General features: G+C 37.1%; 1 protein-coding gene and 1 long non-coding RNA gene across 7 annotated transcripts in view; one reads left to right on the forward strand and one right to left on the reverse strand.

Annotated features, from left to right (window-relative positions):
* foxp2 (forkhead box P2) overlaps positions 1-23,952 on the reverse strand; it is a 109,399-nt gene that overhangs the window by 58,075 nt on the left and 27,372 nt on the right. The window contains exons 1-2 of one of the 6 annotated variants that reach the window (XM_051108397.1): positions 14,013-14,135; positions 5,599-5,776 (exon numbers count right to left, since the gene is read on the reverse strand). The exons of 1 other annotated variant lie outside the window; for it this stretch is intronic. In XM_051108397.1, the coding sequence (XP_050964354.1) occupies positions 5,599-5,766 (168 nt within the window). In that variant the 5' untranslated portion in view covers positions 5,767-5,776; positions 14,013-14,135. Of the gene's footprint in view, positions 1-5,598; positions 5,777-12,967; positions 13,460-14,012; positions 14,136-23,952 lie in introns of those variants that run through there. 4 more of the 6 variants (XM_051108396.1, XM_051108394.1, XM_051108400.1 and 1 more) reach the window with 4 other exon arrangements.
* On the forward strand, positions 13,679-16,514 carry LOC127164442 (uncharacterized). The gene is made up of 3 exons (XR_007827649.1): positions 13,679-13,857; positions 14,680-14,893; positions 15,543-16,514. It is a non-coding gene; the product is annotated as an uncharacterized LOC127164442 (long non-coding RNA).

Below are 23,952 nucleotides of genomic sequence, written 5' to 3' on the forward strand. Positions count from 1 at the left end.
TATATCTTGCAGTGTCATCGCGAGAAGCAGCACGCCTCTATATGTCAAAACGATGTCTGCTGATAGTGAAACGGTACAGCGGCAAGTCGCCAAAACGTGTTTTATTTGGTTTCCACCGCCAATTTTTGTGAAAGCTTTATGAAATGTGGCTCTTGTGAAACCGTATGTGTGTGCGTGTTATTTACACACTGTAGTGGAGGAGTCTCGGGCCGGTGTGATAAAGCTAATGAGCTTCTTTGTGCTGGAGTGTAAATGAGACAGTCACCTCGCTTTCGCTATCTGCACGGTAGAGACTCCAGGGGTGATTACTGCTTTAAATTATGCTCAAGGGCAAAGCGCTATTTGCATCAGAGGGGCTTTTATTTGGCTGATGAGCGGCGAAAGCCGTCATCACCCTGCCTGAAGATGTTGCACTCGCAGCTCCCGGTGGACGGCGGGGGAGACGGAAGCGAGACTGGCTGTTTGTGTGGCGTCTCGGCGTTACTTTGTTACTTTCCCCTCCTGAATGACAGTCAATGGACCCCTAGAGACGCTCCCTCCCACCTCTTCTGAACGCATGCATGTGTGTTAATGTGTTTGTGGGGTGATGATAGAGTCAGGCTCATTGAATATCAATTAGCACTGTGGTTTTTCTCTGTTATGCTTCTGTTTGTGCACATTTTCCAGGTGTTTTCTTGGAAATCGTGAAGTAAATAAGTGCAAAATAAGATAATTCGTTTTCCACGGACACCTCCTCCCCGAGTGGCTCCCTCAACTGCGATACTACCTCCGATTTCATTTGCTCTTACACCTGAAGAAGACGGGGAAAATATGGCTGACACTGGCTGTCAGGCGTCTCATCTTAAATTCTCCTCAAGCTAAAATGTCGGGTTAATTGCTGTCATTTTTACACCGGGCCAGTGACTTACACACCGCTTCCTGTAACAATCGCTGTTAGCAGGGGAAAAAAATATAAAATGAACAACGTCCTGTGCATCTGGACACGACATTCATAAATAAATGTGGAAGATCTAAAAATAAATAAATAAATACAAGCAGAAATATTCCAAAAGCCATTGTTGATATAGTAGAAAATACCGCAGAAGCTATAACTGAATTCTAATGAATAAAGGTTAGATGCATGCAGACTGTGCTCTTTTCATTAATATACCCCTGAGAACTTCCTCTCCAGACAGGAAGTTCAATTGCAAAATATGGCTACACTACACTATAAATCCATGCAATCACAGATTATTAAACTAGAACAATCATCTAGAGGTTCCATTACATCACATCACGTCATCTACGGATCAATGCAAACATTCTTGTACGCACACACCATTATACATATAACAACATTAAAAGCTCATTTAACAGCAGCCTACAAATCAATAAAGTCCATGTCCTTCACCATTCTTGTCAGAAACATACAGTGCTGCTATACTTCTTCCATTAAAAAGATTTATTATGAAAATATAATGTATTGCAAATGTAAAACAGTCTCTGAAAATGTTGGCAGAAAAATAGCAACAACACTAATGTCATATGTGTAAATGTTAATAATAATAATAGAAAAAAATCCAAATGCAAAAGGCAATTTGTAATTTCTGAGTACGAAAGTGTGTCTACTTGTGTGTTTACTTGCAATTACTAACAGTTATTTTTAATTGGAGTCTTTTATCTTTCTCTCATACATACACACAGCACCAAAACTCAGAGATCTAGGTGGTTATTAGGCGGATGTGTAGGAATTCTCTGACTGTGGCGTGTGTGTGAGAGGGAATTGCGCAGGAAGTGTGTGAAGTTAACAGCACCTGGCCTCCCTTTAAAAAGCCTCCCGAGGCCTGTTAGCTGGCCCACTCATTTCAACGTGTCTGTCTGCGCTCTCCCGCTCACTCTCTGTAAGTGAAACATTGTCACTCTCTCCACTGTCTCTATGGCACTTATCTCTCCTCTCTTCACTCTTTCTGCTTACACTGCCCTTTTCTGCCACTCTTAGTGCGGATTATCTACAGACAGATAACACAAAATCTGTTCAAGTAATATGCAGCTATACAGGAATAATAATCTTAGTGATTATTATTAATTAATAACAAATATGAAAGAAATAAAAATAAAAATGAAATCTTACAACTTAATAAAACTAAACATATTGTATTTGTTATTGTCATCTATTAACTACTGTTAAACTACTATGTAACAATAATAACAACAACAACTTATTAGAATTAATAATTCTACTAATAATAGCACTAATAATGAATAATTATGGTAAAACTACAATTTATATTTATATTAAATACACATTTATAGTAATATTATTACTTTAATTTTAATGCTGTTTGTGTGTACAGTAATAATAATGTTTAGATGGTTTTTGTTTTATTGGCTTTGTACTGTACTCTGCTATGACAAAAATCTAATCTAATAGTATTTGTGATATAAAATCGAATTTAAAAATACTACAATGCATATGTACATGATATACACATTTATAATACAATTACTACTTTATTTTTAATTCTGTTTATGTGTACAATAATAAAAAAAATTAACTATTTCTACTAACAAATAACAACAATAACAGCGATTGTAACAATAATTAATATAATAATTATAATATAATTAACAACATTTATTATTATTATTATGGTTAGATGGTTCTGTGGCTGGTTTCTTTCATTGGCTTTTACTGTACTATACAATAACATTGAATTTACACTTTATTTTATATTAAACAATCTAGACTTGTTTACTTTTTTATTTTTATATTAAATGTATATATATGCACATTCAAATTTATATCAATATTTTATTTTTACTATTTCTAATTGTTTACTGTAACAAAAACAAATGATTTTATTTAAAAATGTGCAAAATAAATAACTTATTTTTTAATTTCATTACTTCATTAGAATTCATATTTAACACTTTAATATTTCAGTCTGTTTATAATATATTGATCATAACAACAAATACAAAATAAATGTATAAATATATATATGCGTACACATTTAATTTATTATAATAAACATAACACTATACTTGAGATGTGAAGTTTTGATATTTCAATGTTTATAATAACACGTTTTCAGTCTGTTTATAATTTATTGATCATAACAAATACAAGCTAAACATGTATGTGTATACACATTTAAATTCACATAATTATTATATCTGAGATATTAAATGGATTTTAAACATTTTAATGTTTATAATAAAAATGATTTCATATTTCAACATTTCAGTCTTTTTTCCATTCTATTTATAATATATTGATCATAACAACAAATACAAACTAAATACATAAATATATTTGTATACACATTTAATTTTATCTAATGAACATAAAACTAATTAAGATCAATTAAGTTCATTTTTTAATGTCAGTGTTTACAATAATTGTATCTGTCTGTTTTCAGTCTTTTTATAATATATTGATCATGAAAAATACAAACTAAATATATAAATATATTTGTATACATATTTGTATACACAATTAAATTCATATAATAAATATAAGACTATAATTGAGATGTTTTTATTTCAAAATGTTTATAATAATAATAATAATAATAATATTTCAGTCTGTTTATAATACACTGATCAAAACAAATACAAACTAAATATATAAATACTTGTATACACATTTAAATTCATATACTTAATATAACATAATAGAGATGATCATATTTTAATGTCAATGTTTATAATAATAATAATAATAATAATAATAATTTAATATTTCAGTCTGTTTCAGTCTGTATATAATACACTGATCATAACAAATATAAACTAAATATATAAATATTTGTATACACATTTAATTTCATATACTTAATATAAAACTATAGGGATGTTCATTTTTTAATATTCCAATATGTTTATAATAATATTAATAATAATAATAAATTCATATTTCAGTCTGTTTCAGTCTGCTTTCAGTCTGTATATAATACACTGATCATAACAAATACAAACTGAATATATAAATATTTGTATACACATTTAGATTCATATAATTAACATAAAACCAGAATGTAAAACTACTATGCTCATTTTTTAATATTTCAATGTTTATAATAATAATAATAATAATAATAATAATAAGCAACAACAACATCATCATCAGCTACTAGCAATTCACAAATACAAACTATTATCAATAATGGCTTTGATACAAGTTTACAAAAACACTTTTTTGAAGAGGCCAGTGTTAACCAGCAAACACTGATCTCTATCTCGCACACGCTGAAGTGTGCAGGTTAAAACAGAAGTCAGTAATGAGAAAGCGGGGGGGTTGACCCCAATCAGACGCGTGTGTGAGACACAGAAAGAGAGAGAGACGGCCGGTGTGATGATGAATGGGAGGAGAGGCCGTGAGATGGGGGTGCCGTTGTAATCACCAGCTGGAGAGGGTGGCTACGAAGGGGGGGTGTTCGGAAGGGCCCACAAAGAGCCGCAGGACACACTTCACTCTGCTACGCTGATCCTGTCTTACCCACAGGCCCATGGGCTGCTTTCAGCTGCTGTCACCACCATGACTGAGCCACTCACACCCATCCACACACACACACACACACACACGCTCTTAATAATAATAAAAAAGAACTGCCATTAGCTATAAACTTCAGCTGCAAAAAATAAATTAATTAATTAAAATACAAATAAAAGTATTATAAAATAAAATTCAAAATATACATTTAAAAAAATATTTAAATATTATTTAAAAAGGTTTCATTATTAAAATCAACAATTTTGGAATTATTTGGCCTACTTTTAAGTATTTCAGCAGTATAAACATTCACATGGCAACCAAAAACAAGGAAAAAGTATTGCAAGTGCTTTGCTTAAATCCTTGAAAACAAAACAAACAATGCCTGAGGAATCACAAATTCTGTTTTCAGACACATACTCGCATCCAATGACACACTTGCGAGTGAATAAGTGAACACACAGTCCACACCGCCTGCAGACTAACCCTGAGCTCAGCCTGACCTCTCATGCTGCGCTTTTGGTGAGCTGTCAAACCCATCAGTCACTGCGCCGAGACACATACATACAGCACACAACTGCACAGTGCAAATAATTATGCATTCAGCCTCTATGCATATACATTTTGATATACACAAATACAGCATGCACTGGTCAGCTGAGGTTTCTAGAGTGAACGAGTTGCCTGGCCCATAAAGTGTTGTGAAGTCAAATAAGGAGGCCCTCTAGTGGCCACAAACAAAGAAACACGAGCAAAGCTCCGTACTTTGCAGACAAACACACACGCACGGCCTCAGCCCGGCACGCTTCAGAAACACCAAAACACCTCCAAAACAAGTCAAAAACAGCCAGGGTGCTGTACAAAACTCTTGATGATTACAAGCAAAAGCTATGCTGAAATAAACACAGCTACTAAATAAGCATTAAAATGCAATAAAAAGAAGAATAAAACAGTCCAGTTCCTGTCTAAATGTGCACAAGTGAAGGGTGTCAGTCAAAAAGCTGCCTGCTGAGCCTTGTGTGAAAGCCAGCGAGAGAGAGAGAAAGAGAGAGAGGGAGGGAGAGAGAGAAAGAGACAGAGCGCGGCGGATGACAACGGACGGGGGGGAGAGAGACGCAACTTACCTGCTGTTGTTGCAGATGCAGCAGCTCGACTGCGCTTACTTCACTGCTCGTCTCCCCACTTGATCTTCCATCTCTACTGCCAGCATCTAATTGGCTGCTTAGGCTGCTCATTCCATTTTGACTCATTGAACTGTTGCTTATTGTCTCATTGGCCGACTCCTGCATCATGACTTAATACCTAGAAGTGATTAAGAGGCACCGGTTAAGGCTCTTGTTACAATCCCCTTTAGTTGCCTCCTAAAAAAAAGAGGGGGGGTAAAAAAGGAAAATTGGGGGGCGAGAAAGAAAAAAAAAAAGCTTTCCATTATCAACCCCTGCTCCCTTTGCAAATTAAAGCATTTAACGGGGGGAGGGGGTGGAATTATGCATTCACTGTGTAAATGAAGCAATACAAAGAGATGCACGTTTCTTCCTGGCTTTTATTTATTTATTTATATTTTTAAATTTTGCTTAATGCATGCTTTTTTTTTTAATTGCATTTTCTTTTCTTAATTTGCATGTCGACCATCACACACACAGATAAACATCACAGTGTGTTTAAAAATAAATTTAGTGACTTCAATGTGGTGTGAATAATTTCAAAAGGAAATGTAACACGTATAAAGCCTTTTTTTCCCTGTTCAAACGTCTTAAAATATCCCCGTTGCTTCTCAACTGAACGGAGTTGCTTAATGACGCACAGCTAATCATGCAAAATTAAAATTTGGTACAGGAGGTGAGGGGAGAAGAGGGGGAATTACAAATCACATGCTTCTGTATGGTGATGAACGATATAATGGTCTTTCTTTTAGCTGAAGCTAAATAAAATTCGCCTGCTAGTCAAATGAGAAGAGAGAAGAGAGGAAAAAAAAAAAGCTTGTGTCACATATAGGCCAGTTCTCTTCCTCCTTTTTATTTTAATCACATACTCAAATATTCATTATTTCCGTATATTTAGCGGCGTCCGCCGAGCACAATTAAAATTCAAACACCAAATTCAAACAGAACAAAAATCGCACACGTCAATTTCTACTCTGGCAAATAAATGAAAAGATATTAAATTAATTTTCCCTGCCATCTATTAGATATGAAAACAGGGGAGAGTGGTGGCTCAAAAAAAAAAAAAAAATCTTTCACGAATATCACTAATGATTGTGCTAAAAACAGCATAAATTATGCATATTACCTCTTCTCTGGTAATAAATGTTTTATCATTTTCCCTGCATAAATGTTGTGTACGTTCACAGGAACCCTGCTAAGATCTGTGGAGATCCTTGCAATAAATAAAAGAATCGTCCGACCCAACAAACGCAATTCAAGGTGTGTTCTGCATAGCTAATACACCCACAAGAGCCTTAATACACACTCCGTCATTCACATATTCATCGAACCCCCTCCTCTCTACCCATTTTGTTTCTCTCAGAAAATGACGACGGGCTGTCTCATATTTCAGCGCATTCAAACATAAACAATATTAATTACGCTAATGGCGAGCACGCACAATAAAATATCCCTAATCTCGTGTAATGTTTAGAGGGGATTCGTTTTTCCAGCAACACTTTCATTTATTTCCCTGACAGCTCCGCCATCCTTCTTTCCACAGATTAAACACATCAATTTTGTCACCTGCTACGTACGGACAATTAGCAGCGATCTTTGAACGAGAGCGTACAGTAACTCGACAGCCGAGCTACGGGAAAAAAAAAAAAAAAAAAAAAGAAGAACGGCGCTAATCAAACGCACGACACAACAAAGACGTAGTCTTCTAATCCACGGCTGCTTTTCAGATCAGCAAATGACATTTTAACGGCACGTCTTATGAGAAACACAAGAAGCATGAGTGTTTTTTTTTTTTGTGATAAATGTAAAAAAGTGCACCACCTAACCAGTATGCACTGGTCAACTTGGGAACAAACAAAAGTGCAGGAGATTAACAGACCAGGAGAGAGAGTCACACAGTGTGAGGGCTGACGAATCTCTCCTGAAGAAAAAACACAAAGCTGCCGTAGAGATTAGGCGACTAATAAGTATTCAAATTAGGCATAAATTTTACATGCCCCATGTTTAAAATATTCAGAGAAGGGCCGCTTGATTGCCTTTACGCGAATTTTATGAACAACGTAAGGGAGTGTTTTTTAATGCCACAATGAAGGAGACTAAAAAGTGAGGCACGACTTTAGGACACTGTTCTTCCTCAAACCTTGCAAAAAAAGCGCTAATTAAAATTACATTTCAGATCACTGTAATCCCAGTTTGCACTGTGGAATTCAAATATGATTTCTACGAATTGATTATTCTTAGCATTAAACACACGTTTTTAAATAACTAAAGAATAGATGACATTTTCATGTAATATTGGGAAGAAGAAGAGGAAGAAAAAAAACGACTTTCCCCCTTCAAATTTGGTTTTGGGTTTAATGGTGCGGAATACTGATCCTGTCATTATAGAAACACACATTATTAACACTGTATCCTCTAAATCCACATGATCCACAACTGGCGTGTAGGTGTCTAACTGAACGTAATGCTCATGCAGATGTATGCAAAGTGTATTCAGAGAGATCAGGTGCTGCTTTAACCTTAATGACAGCGGTGAGATAAATTAATTAGCCATCTGAAGGCAGCATCCAAATCTGCCAATTACAATGTCAATTAGAAACACATCCTCGCTCACGATCTTTTCCACGCGATGGAGCGGACGCGAGGAGGATTGGGGGGGGGGGTACGTGTCTGAATGACACTGAGTGAAGGAGAGAGTCTAGTACGCTACTGTACCAGAGAGAGATGGACGGAGCGAAAGCGTGAGCATGAATGAGAGAGAAAGAGAGAGAGAGAGGGAGGAAGAAATCCAGCACCCAAAGTCTGTCTTTGTTCGTGGGACCCCCGTTTCTCAAGTCTTTGACCCTTGGGGCCAACTGCCTGTCATTATAACACACTGTCTTTTCCTAAAAACCAACCGGGGTCAAGGGTTCATGCCATTGGAACATATTTACAGCTCCTGCTAGTGTGGAAAAGCTCTGGCCCATTTGAAACTGGCAAAATTGAACATTTTGGCAAGTTACGTTATCTTGATAACAGTCATCATCTAGAAGTCAGTCGGTGTGTATTCAAGGTTAATAAAAACTCTGCCTTTCTGGAATAAAAGATGTTATTTGGATCTCGCGGTGTGCTTTTTGCGCTTTAAACGCTGTAACAGTACCACGCTTACGATTCCTTTCTGGCTGTGCAAATGTTTGCTCTCGAATCGTAGGCTGTGCAAATCTGTCCTTTCCATCAGGTGAAAAATCCCAGACAGGATCCTGACAACACATTCAAGGGCTACGCCTGTGATTTCGGGTGGGTGGGTTTGCAAAGAAAGGTGTGGGGAGGGAAAGCCACAAATATAGCCCAGATGTTTCTCATGCACACACACTCCTCATCACGAAGGAGTAAAGTTACACTCGTTTGAGCTGATCTGATTTTACAACCACAAATGTTGCCTCATTATCAAACGCGGCACCCTTCTTATCGGAGTTCGGATATCACCATTCTAAGCCCTCCATCATCTAAGGCGCTCGGAAACCGCGGGATATGTTTTATACAAGTCGCTGAAAAGGGGCACCGGAGGCTGCGACTGTGACATTAACACATTCTCACACACACACACACTCACAGAAATCATCCACTTTCGCCGAGACGCACTTCATTTTTCCCCTCTCCCGTGGAAACCGGCGGCCCTCTCCCCTGATAGGACGCGCAGAACAGACCTGAAAAAGAGCTTGATGATTATTTCAGGGAGGCATCGGAAAGGCAGACTCTGTGATCCAAGAAGCCTAGTCATTATCAGTGCATTGCTCAGGTGCCCGGAATCCTAACATTGCATGGAAGGGGGAAAAAAAATACTAAAAATTACATTTCACAGTCTGCTAGCTTCACCCGCTCTGATTCAGTTAAGATATGGATACCATTTAAAATAATCACAAATTCTGTGCTCCACTGAAATTAATTCATCATTGCCATAAGTTACAATGCATACAAAATAAAGCAGCACGGCTCTGCTATTCTCCAATATTTAACAGTGGGGAATGCTTAATAAATCAAAATGCCAGATTCTGAAAACGATGATGCAAAGTTTGAATTCCATCCCATGTGAAATTGAGAATATATCCCAATTAAAAATGCCACTGAACAGCTAAAAATGGTGTTTAAAAGTTGAACCGTGCATGCCAGCACTCGCCATACACCGTTAATGACTCTTCTCTAAACCTGAATGTGCTGTAATATTACAGACCCCCTCTTCTCAGATAGCAGGATTTCAAAGTGATTCACAATGGACGAGATTACAGAGTAAAAAGAGCATGAGGGAAATCATATTTATACCACGAGTTCAAAAATGAAAAGGGAGGATGAATACATCGCTTTTCAGGATTAATAGTATGCAAAGTAAGCGAATCAAGTGTTGTTATCAGTGGTAAAATGAGAACACATTCAAGAAAAAAAAAATTCAATTCACGATAAATAGACCATCTGTGATTCGATTCATTCAGCGCTGAATGTTCAGAACTTAATTCTGGGCTATTTACATTAAAAGAAGGAGAAAAGGAGAGGGAGATGAAAAGAACGAGAGAGAGAGAGAGAGAGAGAAAAAAAAAAGCACAGACTGAGGGGGGACAAAGAAAACTGCGATAATCCTGAAGAAGCGCTGAAACAAAACCAAATCCTTGAGAAATAAAAACACACATAAATCATAAATGCTAAACAACGTGACCTACAAAGCCGGAGTTTCGTTCAGATTTTCCAGCACTTCCGGAAAGAAAGAGAAAAAAAAATAGTGTTTCAAGTCTTTCCATCTGATTCAAATTCTACCCAGCAAGCACCTCCCTCTCGAACGAAAGCGGCTCCAAAAGTGGGTGACTAGACAGTGACGCTGGTATCTCATCAAGCAGTCCCTGCGCTTGCATTTTGGGTAATTTCTTTAATTAACTCAGCCCACCTAATCACCAGTAATTGACCTATAAAAGTAGGAGGCCCCATTGTCTGCTCCAATCATCTCTGGCAGGAAGAGAAAGTCTCTCCCTCGCTCTCTTCCTCACTATTTATCCATCGCCTTACACTATTTACCTGCCTCAAATGCATATTTCATTTCATTTCATGCCGCAATTATCCTTTGTGACACCGGCTGCGTGTGGGGCGAGATTAAAAGCCTTGGGGTGAAGGGGGGCAAGCGCGCTCGCCCCTGCCTGGGACGCGCGGCCGCGTTAACGACCGGGACGGCCCTGGTGCCGCCACACAGACACGAAGGCGCGGAGAGACATAGCTCATGGTGACGTTTCCACTTATTTGAGGCTGATTAGGGTCATTATGTCGCACCGCTCTGATTTATGTTGTCATTCTTTCGGGCCGGTCCTGCATCGATAGATCTTAATGAATTGGTAAATAAGGGTGAAGATTACACTTGACAACACCCCAACATTTCTCATTCATACCCGACAAGATTTATGTAACCAATTAGGGCGGTAACAGGCGAGATTGGTCGAGAGAAAAATAATCTTTCCCGAGGAAAATTACCCCGAGTCTAAAACCTCGACAAAATAGATAATGGGCAGTCTTTAAGGGAGACTTAGTCACAGAGCGAGAGCCCGGGCTGAAGGGTTCTCAGAAGTGCATTTAAAGAGGGAAGCGGCTCTTGTAGGACTTTCAAATTGATTTTTTCTTTTTTTTTTTTTCTTAAAAATTCAACCACACGACTGCAGGAACTGGAGCACACGCACCCAAACCGCACACACGCTAACTAATCAGCCACCATCTGCATGTCCAAACCAGAGGCCATGAAATCAGTGGATTAAAAAATTAACCTCTCGCCAACAAAGAAGCACTTTGATGTGCAAATGTGAACTCGAGGAGGTAGATTGCAAACTAGTACAATGCACACACACATAAAGAAAAATTAAAAATACAAATCAATCGTTTCTCCATGACTTCACTGTGTGATGATGCCTCGACTGAAGAAATCCATTTGCATTTTTTAATAGTCTGCTATTTCAATTATTTAATTTACATCTGTGTGGCAAGAGTAACCAGTCGACTCATTTCGCATTAAAATATCAGATAAAAAAGGCTGATCATCAATGAGCTCAGACAGGCCGAGGAGGACCCGGAGGGACGTGGGAGAACAGAGGGAGGAAAACGAGAGTGATGCTGGCGTCGTCTCATCCAGCTTCCCCCTTCAAGCACATGCAAATAAGGCTGTGATGCTTAACTGCATCATTTATGGGGATAATAGCGGCATCATCATTACGGGACTCAAATTAAATTACATCACAATTAGCATAACAAAGTGATTGGTTAAACTTTCAAAACAAATACCCGCCTTGGCTAATGAGCGGTGTTAATTGCCACATGCAAAATGTAGGTAAACGTGTTTTGGTTAAACAATTTTTGAAATTCAGATTTTACTTTCTTTCGTTTATTTATTAGATTTATTTTTCAAGAAGCTCGATCGAGGGGATCTGCATCATAAAAAAAAACAAAAAAAAAAACAGAATATGCAGCATTTAATTTTACCCCACTAAACAAGCTATTACACGCAGACTCTGGAGAACAATGTAAATTACCCATCTGATTCTCTATACAGTATGTACTAATCATGCAGCTCATTATGCATCAGGGTATTAAATTATAAAGAAGACCACGTCCACATTCCAGCACAAAGCCATATAAAAACTTAATAATATGCTCACAATAGTCCAATAGCAAGCGTTGCTCGCCCTTATGAATATTTAAGTAAACAAATTATCTGCCCGCCTTTGATAGAGATAATTAGTACTTGAGGGCTAATCATTTTACTGACCCCACCTCCAAAATGGGACAGGCTCGTTTAAGTTTTAGGTGACTCTATGAAATCTTAACTCTTTCAAATTAAAAAAATTATTAAATCATAAAAAAGAAAAAGAAAAAGAAAAAAAAAAAAACCCCCACACACACATATTCATCTACTTGGAATTTTACAATTATTAGCCTGCAAAAGTTATAATAGCTGCTCACAAAATTATTGCACGCTCACAAAAAACAATAAAAATGACTCAAATGATTTAATTTCCCATCAACACGTTGTAAACTCCACAAACACTTCACTTCAAATAAAATCACCGACTAGGCAAAGTCAAAGCACACTGTTCTTCGGCACACACTCACACACACTTAACGGCACGCGCGCACACACCCGCACAAAACCACATTCATTATCGTCATTGCCATTATCACCAGCAATTAACCCACAGATGAAAGCAGCCCACAAACCAAGCCGGAGCACGGCGCAAGCCTTAAGGAATGACAGCGAGAGTGAAAAGACCCGACGGATGGATGAAAGTAGGAAAGCATGGATGGATGGAGGAAAAGGTGGCTTTATTACCTGCAGGTGAGCGGTGTGGGACGGCAGGCTGGAGAGGGTGTTTCGCGGAGAGTCGGGCGTCACGGGGGAAGAGCGTGCGATTATCAGTGTCATCACTCCAACTGTGTTTATACAGACTCGCATCATAAACAAGCGCCTCTTTGGCCCCGTCCCTCACGCGTCGCTCATGCATACTTAAATCGGCAGTGCACCCATTAAAAAAAAAAAAAAAAAAAACGACCCCTATCTCCTGACAATTATTCCTTCATCTCCACTTGTCACCGAGCAATTACGACAGCGCACAGACAGGGCCCAATAGGAGACGCGGGGCTTTGGGAAGCCGTGCGACCGGCCGGGAACGAGGGGAGGTGATGAAAAAAGTGCCTAAAATGGAAATGTGTCGCCCTGACCTGGAGCTTTTCTGCCTTTTGTGACGCACTGGAAATACTGGCATCATTAACATTAAATCTCTGCAAAAATGCAACTAATCATTGCAGGTTTTACTGCTTCTGGGCTTCCTAATCTAAAAATGCTCTTCAAAAAACTCCCTCTCTCTCTTTCAATGATTTTTTCTTTTTTTTTAAAAAAAAAGGAAGTCTTTCGTCTTGCTGACCGAGTTGCTGACTGAAAGAAGCGAGCGTGTGTGTGTGTGTGTGAGAGAGAGTGTGAGTGTGTGTGACCGTGCGCACCAGCGTCTCTCTCACAGCCTGCGCGCGGAGCCGGGGACTCGGATCGCGCTCCGCCAGCAGCCTCTCGCTGCTCTCATTTGAGTGCGCGGCTCGCGGCACACACACACACACTTTTTCTCTCTCTCCTTCTCCTCTTTTTCTCCCGCATTCGGACTCCAACCGAGAGGGGATTTAACACACGCGGCCAGCTGCGGAGGACGTCCCGAGCCCTTAAAATGCGAGGTACGTGTTCCTGCCTGCTTTTTTTGGTATTCATTCTCGCTTGAATGAGATTAGCCAGCATGCGACCTTCTTGCAAGTCAAACTAGCGAGCTAAATAAAAAAACAAAAAAAACAAAACATGCAACAATCTCAGCTGGGAAGAAAAAGTAACCTACCTTTTGAGGAACGACACACAATCCCACTCCCTGAAGGTAGAGGCATTTGAAGATATTCTTAGAAGCCTTGAAGCATTAACTTGCATCAAAAATGAGGAATAGGATGCCACTGGTAGGCAACAGCATCAGAGCACGAAAAAAAAAATAGGAGGGGGGGAAGAGAGAGGTGGGGGGTACGAAGAATGAAAGAAAGAAAAAACTAGCTGACGTTCACTGTCAAAGCCATCATCAGTGAACTATTTACAGCGGTATTTACACGAGCGCCTCTTGCCCGATCACGTCCGAGAAACCCATGGCATTTTTACGCCTGTAATTAAAACAAATCAAGCAGACCTCTGATTGTTTTGGCACCCGAGGACTAATCGTACACAAAAATCAGCGGTTTGATTGTCAGGGTGGGGAGGTGGAGGGGTGGCACTTCTTTTTCCTGCCTTTCCTTTTTTTCCCTTTCGAGATGGATGGAGGGCTACTTTAGCAAGTTGAGTGATAGTATAGTGGAGGTAATGAATAAAGACGCCTGCTGCTTTCCTTATTAGGTCAAGCTAACCCAAAAAACTGTATTTGAGTCATTTAATGTATGTAACTTTCACAACCCTATCTTATTGTGTTGAAAACTAACAGTGTTTGTCAACCCGTTCTCCTCGTTCTCTCGCCCCGCATGCCACAGATGTTTCTCCTAGCTGCTCCCGCAGACAGGAATCCACTCGCAGAGACGAGAGCCACGCTCTCTCCCAGGAGAGGAGTACAAAGGCCAGTCTGCACGCGGCAGATGCAAAACCAAGTCCATCTGCTGCAGGCTTCCCATCGCCACACGGAGATTGAAAAGTGAGGGGAGCGTTCGCGTAGACGCCGCTGGAACGTGAGCGAGGAACCAGCTGTTGGTAAACGTGGGAGCAGATTTTAGACACAAAAGACTGACGTAAACGCACATGATTTGTACGGAAACGGACAACTAAGCAATTCCGTATTCAAGCTCTGGTAAAATCAATTACCTCATATACAACTGTCGAAGGTATGCACACTTCACAGTGAGCAAGAACTTTCACGTTGTGAACGATTCACCCAAGCCAAGCTTGACAGATTTATTTAGCTAAAAAAAAAAAAAACTCCAATGCACTGTAAGACCACTTGAACTCCCGCTCTGAGCATGATATAACAGGCTTCGCGTAGCACATTATCTAGAACATATTTTAACTGCATGATATCATTAGAAACCGCTCAGCTCTAGCCAATGCCGTTTTTTTTGGGCCTCCACCCCTTCAGACTAGGGCAAATGCTCAATGAGGAAGTGTAAAAGGTTGCACTGGCAGGCATGGAAGGCCTCCAGATTTCGTCGTCACCGCTGGAATAGCATCTGATGCGTCATATTTACATTTCGACCCAAACGCCACAGGGTGCGTCGCGCCCTAACCTTCACTTTACGATACAAACAGGCCGCTTGTTAGCCGCTCTCAGTTCTCACTCATATCTGGTTTTATTCCGTCTGTTTCTCACTTAACTCCCTCTCTTTTTTTCCTCCTCATTTCACAGGGCTTTGGACCGCAAGGTCAATGAGGACAAACAATTCCAGCAGCGGCTCTCGAGCGCATGCAGAAGAAAGTGTCGGCTGAGGGGGGATGGACTCGTGCAGTGGCAGAGCTGGTGTCTCCGAGCGCTGGCATAATTTCCATGGCAACCACTCTAACTATTAATTTTCAATTAAAGCAGACACAAAACGCCCTGCCCCGAGCCTCCAGAAGGTGTCAAGAGGGGGAAACTGGGCCTTTTTGGAGCCAAGACACCATTGGGCTCATTCATAGTGACAAAAATCACACCACTGAACAACACTTAGCATCTAAGCCCTGTTTTTACTTCACAATCACACCAGTGAGAACACTAAAACCACTATGAAACTCATGCATGCTAACCATTAGTGAATAATCGAGTGATATTTGAACTGTTATGTCCCTTGGTCGATTAACAGAGGTGTTACCTCCCCCTTGTGTCAGCTTTAAAATCTGACAGGATTGTCAGTTGCTACTAAAAAGAATTTTTATTTTTTTTTGGGTGAATTTTAGTAAGAAATAAGTGTGAAATAAGGTGTTTGAATCTAATTTGCAATCTATGCATAAAGTTGAACACAAAAGTCTGATATCACAAACAAAAATATGAATAATTTTTCCATTGCAATTTATACTATTTGTGACCCTGGACCACAAAACCAGTCATAAGGGTCAATTTTGTTAACATTGAGATTTATACATCATCTGAAATCTAAATAAATAAGCTTCCCATTGATGTATGGTTTGTTAGGATAGGACGATATTTGAGGAAAATCTGAGGGTGCAATAAAAAAAACAAAAACAAAAAAAAAAAAATTGCCATTAAAGTTGTCCAAATGAAGTTCTTAGCAATGCATATTATTTATCAAAAATTAAGTTTTGATATATTTACGGAACAAAATTGACAAAACATCTTTATGATTATGACCTTTACTTAATATCCAAAAGATTTTTGGCATAAAAGAAAAATTAAAAAATTTGACCCATACATTGTATTTTTGGCTATTGCTATAAATACACCCGTGCTACTGTGACTGGTTTTGTGGTCCAGGGTCACATTTAAAACAAACAAACAAACAAGTAAAAATTCAGCTAAGTCGGAAAAAAAATAACATGCACAACTCCACTAGTATAAACTACATATTCAAGAAATGACCTAGAAATATTCATTATGCATCTATTTTCTTCCCCATTTTTCAAAATGCCAAATCTTTGTTTACATCCAACTAGATTAAAAATTGAATTCCACATTTTCAATTAAACCCAGTATGCTGGTATTATATCAGCCACCCTGCTTTCTAGATATTGGCATCAGCTCTTGAAAAAAAAAAAAAAAAAAAAAATAAGAAACAACTCCTACCGGTCGACCAGCACTAAAGATTGAGCTAACAGCAGATTAAGCTGAGCTAGTGTGCACTCACTGAGAGTCTGATGTGCGTTTCAGGCCTCACAGAAACGCCGGCAGCATTAAAGCTGTTCTCTGGCTGGAGAGTTATCCACTTGAGCTCATCTCCGCCTCCGATCCATTCGGCTGATGGCTGAGCCTGTGGAACGCACTCCGCGCTTGTAAACAGCCCTAATAAACTCTCAGCCTAAGGTCTGCCTGTATGCTCAACGTATACTTATTTGCACATGTATGGCTTTGAAACAAAATGTGACACTCAAACACTGCAAATTTAAAAGTATCTTAGTCCCTAATCACAGTAAATGTAAATTAAACACTTTCAGCCTTCACTATGAGTTACACATCCCAGATCAGCTGCTATTTTTCCAATTTAAAACTGCTGTATAAGTCAATAACCAATGGTTTGGTTGGATAACAGAAGGTTTAGTTCCCCCTTGTGTCAAAATCTAAAAACATACTTAATAATAATAATAATAACAATTATAATAATAATAATAATAATAAAAATAAACAAACGCATATATATTATATGCTTATAAATCATTATTAATTTATTATTGGTATTCATTATTTATGTATTATTTATTAATTTTCTGCTGTAGTTGTGCATCTCATTTTCTATCATTATTATATATATTTTAAATTATCAATCATTTGGTAATTAATAATAACTTTGATATACACATTACTAATTTATTATTGTTATTATTTATGTATATATTTATTGCTGTAGTTGGGCATCTCATTTTCTATCATTAAATACATATATAATATATTTTTAATTTTTAATCATTTGTTAATAATTAATAATTTTGCTAATATATTCATGCATATATATATATATATATATATATATACACTAATTTGTTATTGTTATTATTTATTAATGTTATTTTTGCTGTAATTGTGCATCTCATTTTCTATCATTAAATATACAGATATATAAATATGTTTTAATATCATTTAAGAATTAATATTAATACATTATATATATATATATATATATATATATATAGATAGATAGATAGAAGATAGAACACACACACACACATATATATACATATATATATATATATATATATATATATATATATATATATACACTAATTTTTTATTATTATTATTCATTTATTTATTAATTTTTTGCTGTAGTTGTGCATCTAATTTTCTATCATTAAATATATAGATAAATAAATATATTTTAAATTATTCATAATTTTTATTAATTAATATTAATATTTTTTTAATTATAAAATTAACCAGTCACTAATGATTTGTCCTGGTCTAAAATCAGCTTGCCTTAATTTTTAGCTCAAGATCGTTGCATCTGTAATGATCAGGATGTTCTTACAATTTCACAAGGCAAGAAAATCTCACTCCGATTAGCATGGTTTGATCCATCCATACCCCTATTCTGTTTTTGAGTTCAAAAACGTAAAGAAAAACCGAGATTAATGGCAAACTCATAAGACCGGCCTCTCTTCATCTTAATGATGTTCTTCATCGCCGATCGATATGACCTGAAATGGACCATTAGAGCACAATGATTATATAACAGGCAGCTAAACATTATAATATACTGTACTTAAGCGGCGCCGTATCCATGGCAACCTCCTTTTGCCTTGCATGGCGGACCCTTAATGAAGTCCTATTAAGTAGCCTATAATGATAGTGTCCAAATGTATTTGCATATATACTTCAGTAGGCGAGGGAGGGGGCCGGAGCAGAGCTCAACAATCACAACAGCGCAAGATAAGATGCGCGTTTAATCCACAGCATAACAACCTCGAGCCTCAAAGAGCTCCGAGACGCAACGCACATCAAAATAAGCCGCTATCTGCGCCGGTAAATAAGCTACGTTTGGTGGCACCTCCATTAAAAAGCTAATTAAGCTCAGGGGCCGGGAGCGAGACGGGGGCCGGCTTCAGCTCAGAGGATCCCCGCGCAGGCAGGGTTCCTAACATGTGACTTTCATTTGCGACCCTGGCCGGACGCCCGACAGGACATCCCAGAGAGAGTGTTTGCTCGACTCAATATCAACAGGCGCAGCGAGCGGCCTCAGGAAAAGGGCCCTGCCTTCGGTTCCTATTGAAAACAAACCAGCCGCGTCGGACGCTCCGCGACGTTCTCGCACTCTCTCGTTCTCATTTTCTCCATTTAATGATACCTGCTCCACTCTAGCATCTGTAGGGAGGATTGAAGTATACATTTCGGCGGAGAAATAAAAGAGATCGAAATGACAGAAGTCAGACAGTTCAAGCTGACCGGCCACTTCAAACAGAAAGCCCCGCAGAACGAGACAGACACTCCAGGTTAAATTGGCTCTTCTGTGTCTACCCTTAAAATGTGGGCTCCTTCAAAAGCGCATTTGAATTAGATGAGTTGATGAAATCAAAGACTTGACTGTGTGGGTAAATTTATACAAGCAAGTGCAGCTCACAGCAGTTTACCTGTTATGCGGCAGATTGGTGGCAGATGAAAGCAAACTGAATGGCAGCCGACTTCCTCTCTCGCTCAAGAGATATTATCATACTGTAAAGGCTGTAATTTGTATTAGCGTCGCATTGTTGGAGAAACGCAGGTAATGGGTATTTGATGCTCTCCGAGCTGCCAAACTTGTAATAAGATGAAAGGAAACATGACAAGCACTCAACGATGACCACTCGACACGTTTGTCAACATGACAAAAAAATACAAATACAATTTTTTTTTAAATAGTAATGTTTAGGTTTTTTTTAAACAACTCAAAAGATTAAAGACATGATGGGGAAAAAAATGATTATTTTAACGCAAAACTGATACTTTTTTGCAATAATAGATTTCACGTTTATCAACATGACAAAAACAAACAAAAAAAAACTATAATTTGTTTGTTTTTTTAGACTTTGCTTTTTTAGACATAAACAGATGGTAAAAAAAACATTGTTTTGAAAAAAAAAAAAATAAAATTAACCCAACACTTTTTTTGACTCAAACAACTCAAAAGATAAAAGACAGAAGGCAAAACATTGATCACTGTATTGAAAAAAAAAAAAAACTGGTAATACATTTATCTCATCACTTGTCAACAAGACAAAAACAAACGAAAAACCCCTCTAAACTGTAATACATTAGGGTTTTTTGACTCAAACAACTCAAGATGGTGTAAAAACATTGATTATTGTATTGAAAAACAAAGTAAACCGTTTTTGGTAATACTTTTCTCTCAACGCTTGTCAATAAGACAAAAACAAACAAACAAACAAACAAACAAACAAACAAAAAAAAAAACTCTAAACTGTAATATTTTAGTATTTTAGTTTAATATTATTTAGTTTTTTTTAATACTCAAATAACTCAAAAGAGAAAAGATAGATGGTAAAAATAACCCAAAGCAAACAGTTTTTGGTAATAAATTTACCTCAAAACTGTCAACAATACAAAAACAAAAACAAAAAAACCTCGAAATAGTTATACATTAGGTTTTTTTTTACTCAAATAACTCAAAAGATGGTGTAAAAACACTGATTATTGTATTGAAAAACAAAGTAAACAGTTTTTGGTAATACTTTTCTCTCAACGCTTGTCAATACAACAAAAACAAACAAAAAAAACTCTAAACTGTAGTTTTTTTAATACTCAAATAACTCAAAAGAGAAAAGATAGATGGTAAAAATAACCCAAAGCAAACAGTTTTTGGTAATAAATTTACCTCAAAACTGTCAACAAGACAGAAACAAACAAAAAACCCCCTCTAAAACAGTATTATATTTAAGGTTTTTTAGACACAAATAACTCAAAAGATACAAGACAGGTGCTAAACAGTTTTGGACACTTAAATCAAAAGGTAAAAGAAAGGAGGGGAAAAAATATAATTCTAATAAAAAAAACAACAGAAAATCATTGTCTCTATAATAAATTGAACAGAACATATTGTCCAGCTTTCCACGGAAAACAAACAAAAAAAAGTAAATATAAACAAATAAATAAATAAATAAATACCCCATCTATTTTTAGAACAAAATGATACTGTCAAACTGGTTGTTTCGTTAACACTAATATATATATTTTAAACTCTGAAAACTTCTATCAGCAAAAAATGTATTCTTCAAATTAAAATTTGTCAAGCTAGCTAGAATTTACTACCAAAATACTACGTTAAGTTTCATCTCAAGCTTTCTTTATTTTCCATATCTGCACAAATCAAAAGAGGACAACAAATGCTTTCCTTAGATATATATGACAGCGAAACCAGGCTTATTTTGTTACATTTACAGCTTAAGGTGTAAAGATTTACACAGTCAGGTCACAAATACTCCAAACATTTCAAATATTTTCTTTTTTTTTTCTTTTAAATCACAAAGACTGGGAGAAAGGAAAACAGAAAAATACATAGTGATAAAAAGCAGCAGGAAAGTTGGACACGTCTTAGCTCTTCTCACATTACACCAGAACCCCAAAAGCACCATGAGCTACATCCAATCCAGAGGTTTGATTCTATTCAATCAGACAGCAATTACTTCAAAAAAAGACAGAGAATTAATTCAGGAAAATGGCATCCCACCAAAGAATAATAAACTCATTATAAGGAAATTTCAAACTTAACTGTTCTCCATGCCGCAGCTAATTTAAACCTAATTTTTACTAGCCACTAATTCAGTAGGGGGGCGGGGATAGGAATTACATCTGGAGGTAATTCGCTGTATGGAGGCTAGCCAAATAAAAAAAAAAAATCTATATATGAGAGGAAGAGGGGCTGGGTTGGCTGAGGGGGGTTTCTGCTCTTTGAAAACCTCTGAATGTTTTCATAGTGCTGTCATCAGACAGGTCAAAGAGGTGTGATTAGCGGGAGAATCCGACAGAGACACTAAAGTCCTGATAAAGTCCCAGATGATCAGACTCTGGCAAGGTGGCAGCCTTGTTTGGACTAGACGGTCTCACCCCACCACTGATATTTAAAACATCTCGTGCTGGATCACACGCCTGAACATCTGTGTCAACACATGACAAAATCTGAAGCGGGGAAAAGTTGTTTGGGTGCATCAGACAGCCTGAGAACGCAAGGAGAGCAGCAATTCCCAACCCCAATCGTGTCCCAAATGGGTGTTTCTTCAACTATGAGCAGTTTTATGGCCGAAGGTTTGATCTTTATTAAAGCTAACAGAGTTCTTGTTGTTTTATGAATGTTACATTAAAACTGTCTTGGAAACTTTTTTCTAATGTCTTTTATGTATAGGCTAGACTTTATTGCTTTATCCTTGTCCTAGACCCAGTCTTTAAATATTAAACTATGAAAATCCACCATTAAAATCAATGACATTTTAAAACAACGATAATAGATATGACTATATTTAGGCGTATCACTGTGGTGTCATTTCCATCACAATCAACAATTTATTTATTTTTTTTAAGTATTAATAAAATTAAGTGTACTTTGTTACCGTGCCATTTTTAATCAATCTGCAATTGTGAAAAATGTCATTTAATTGTGTGCATTTAGGATACATAAAATGTTAGCTGAATGAAATTAACACATTTTACACCAAAAATGTTTTTTTTTTTTTTTATAGCATGTCACTGTGGCATCATTTCTATCACAATCAACAATTCTGTGCCTTTTTAATCAATCTGCAATTTTCAAATTATGCAAAAAGTTTAAAAATGTTATTTAATTGTGCACATTTAAGACATATATAATATTGGTTTAAAATGTAATTTTTGCCACAAAAAGCTACTTTATTCTATTTATTCTCTTTATTTATTCTTTACCCTTTTTTCTAAGACTTTATTGCTTTATCCTTGTCCTACATCCAGTCTTTAAATATTAAACTATGAAAATCTACCATTAAAACATTTTAACACTGAAAAGTTAACACTTAAATTATGCAGAAAGTTTAAAAAAAAATGTAATTGTGTGCATTTGGGATACAAATACAAAATTTTAAAATATTTTAAAAGTGGTTCAAAATGTCATTTTCGCCGTAAAAAGCTACTTTATTCTTTATTTATTATTTTTTTATTTTTTTCTCAGACTTTAGTGCTGTATCTTTGTCCTAGAAACAGTCTGTAAAAATATTAAACTATGAAAATCCACCATTTGAATAGATGACATTTTAAAACAATGATAATAAATATTACAATTTGTGAAAACATGTATATTTTTAAGCATGTCACTGTGACATCATTTTTTATCAACAATTTATCAACGATTCTTTTTAATCAACCTGCAATTTTCAAATTACACAAAACGTTTCAAAAATGTTTTACTGAGACACATTTTGCACCAAAAATGGTTTAAAATGTAATTTTCACCACAAAGAGCTAGTAAAATTAAAGGTAGAAATGACATTTGTTGCTTCACAAAAATGACTACCCATTGGAAGTGTTTGCCATCGTTGAAGAAATCCCCAAAAATTGAACACTGACAACCTGTGAACAAGCAGCCAGGCTCCTTGAATAGGTCCAACCCTACAAAGACTCGAAGTGAAAGACTAAGACTCCAAGGTCTCGTTTGTAGGCATTGCAGATACACGTCGGATGTGAAATGAAAAGTTTGGACTCCAATAATCTACAGTGAAAAGTGACTAAAAGAAGACATTTACATTCGACACAGAGCCTGACGGCCCCCACCTCAATCCCAACTACCCCCGTGTCCTCTTGAACAGAAAATGTGTTTTCCAAATGAAAATAAACTGAGGCCGGCCAGTTTGAGGCAGTTAAATTCAGGAATATGAGATCAAATAAAGACTCCTGTGGCGGCTGAAAAGAGAAATGAAATCGCTTCTGAGGAGAGATGTACTGGGTAATAAAATCACTCCTTTATATCTTCCTAAACGGCACATGTTCCCGTGGAGTGGTTAAGCTTTGGCGCGGTCGGTCAAAGACAGTATGCAAGTGGCAATTTTTACTTCCTGAAGATCTCCCTACCGATATCCTTCTTAAGTCTTGCGCTCTGCAATTTGGCAGAAATGGCCAACTCTTTAAACGTCGAGTTTGAGGAAAACTTTTGGCCCGA

The sequence above is a fragment of the Labeo rohita genome, chromosome 4 (assembly GCF_022985175.1).
Source record: "Labeo rohita strain BAU-BD-2019 chromosome 4, IGBB_LRoh.1.0, whole genome shotgun sequence".
NCBI lineage: Eukaryota > Metazoa > Chordata > Actinopteri > Cypriniformes > Cyprinidae > Labeo > Labeo rohita.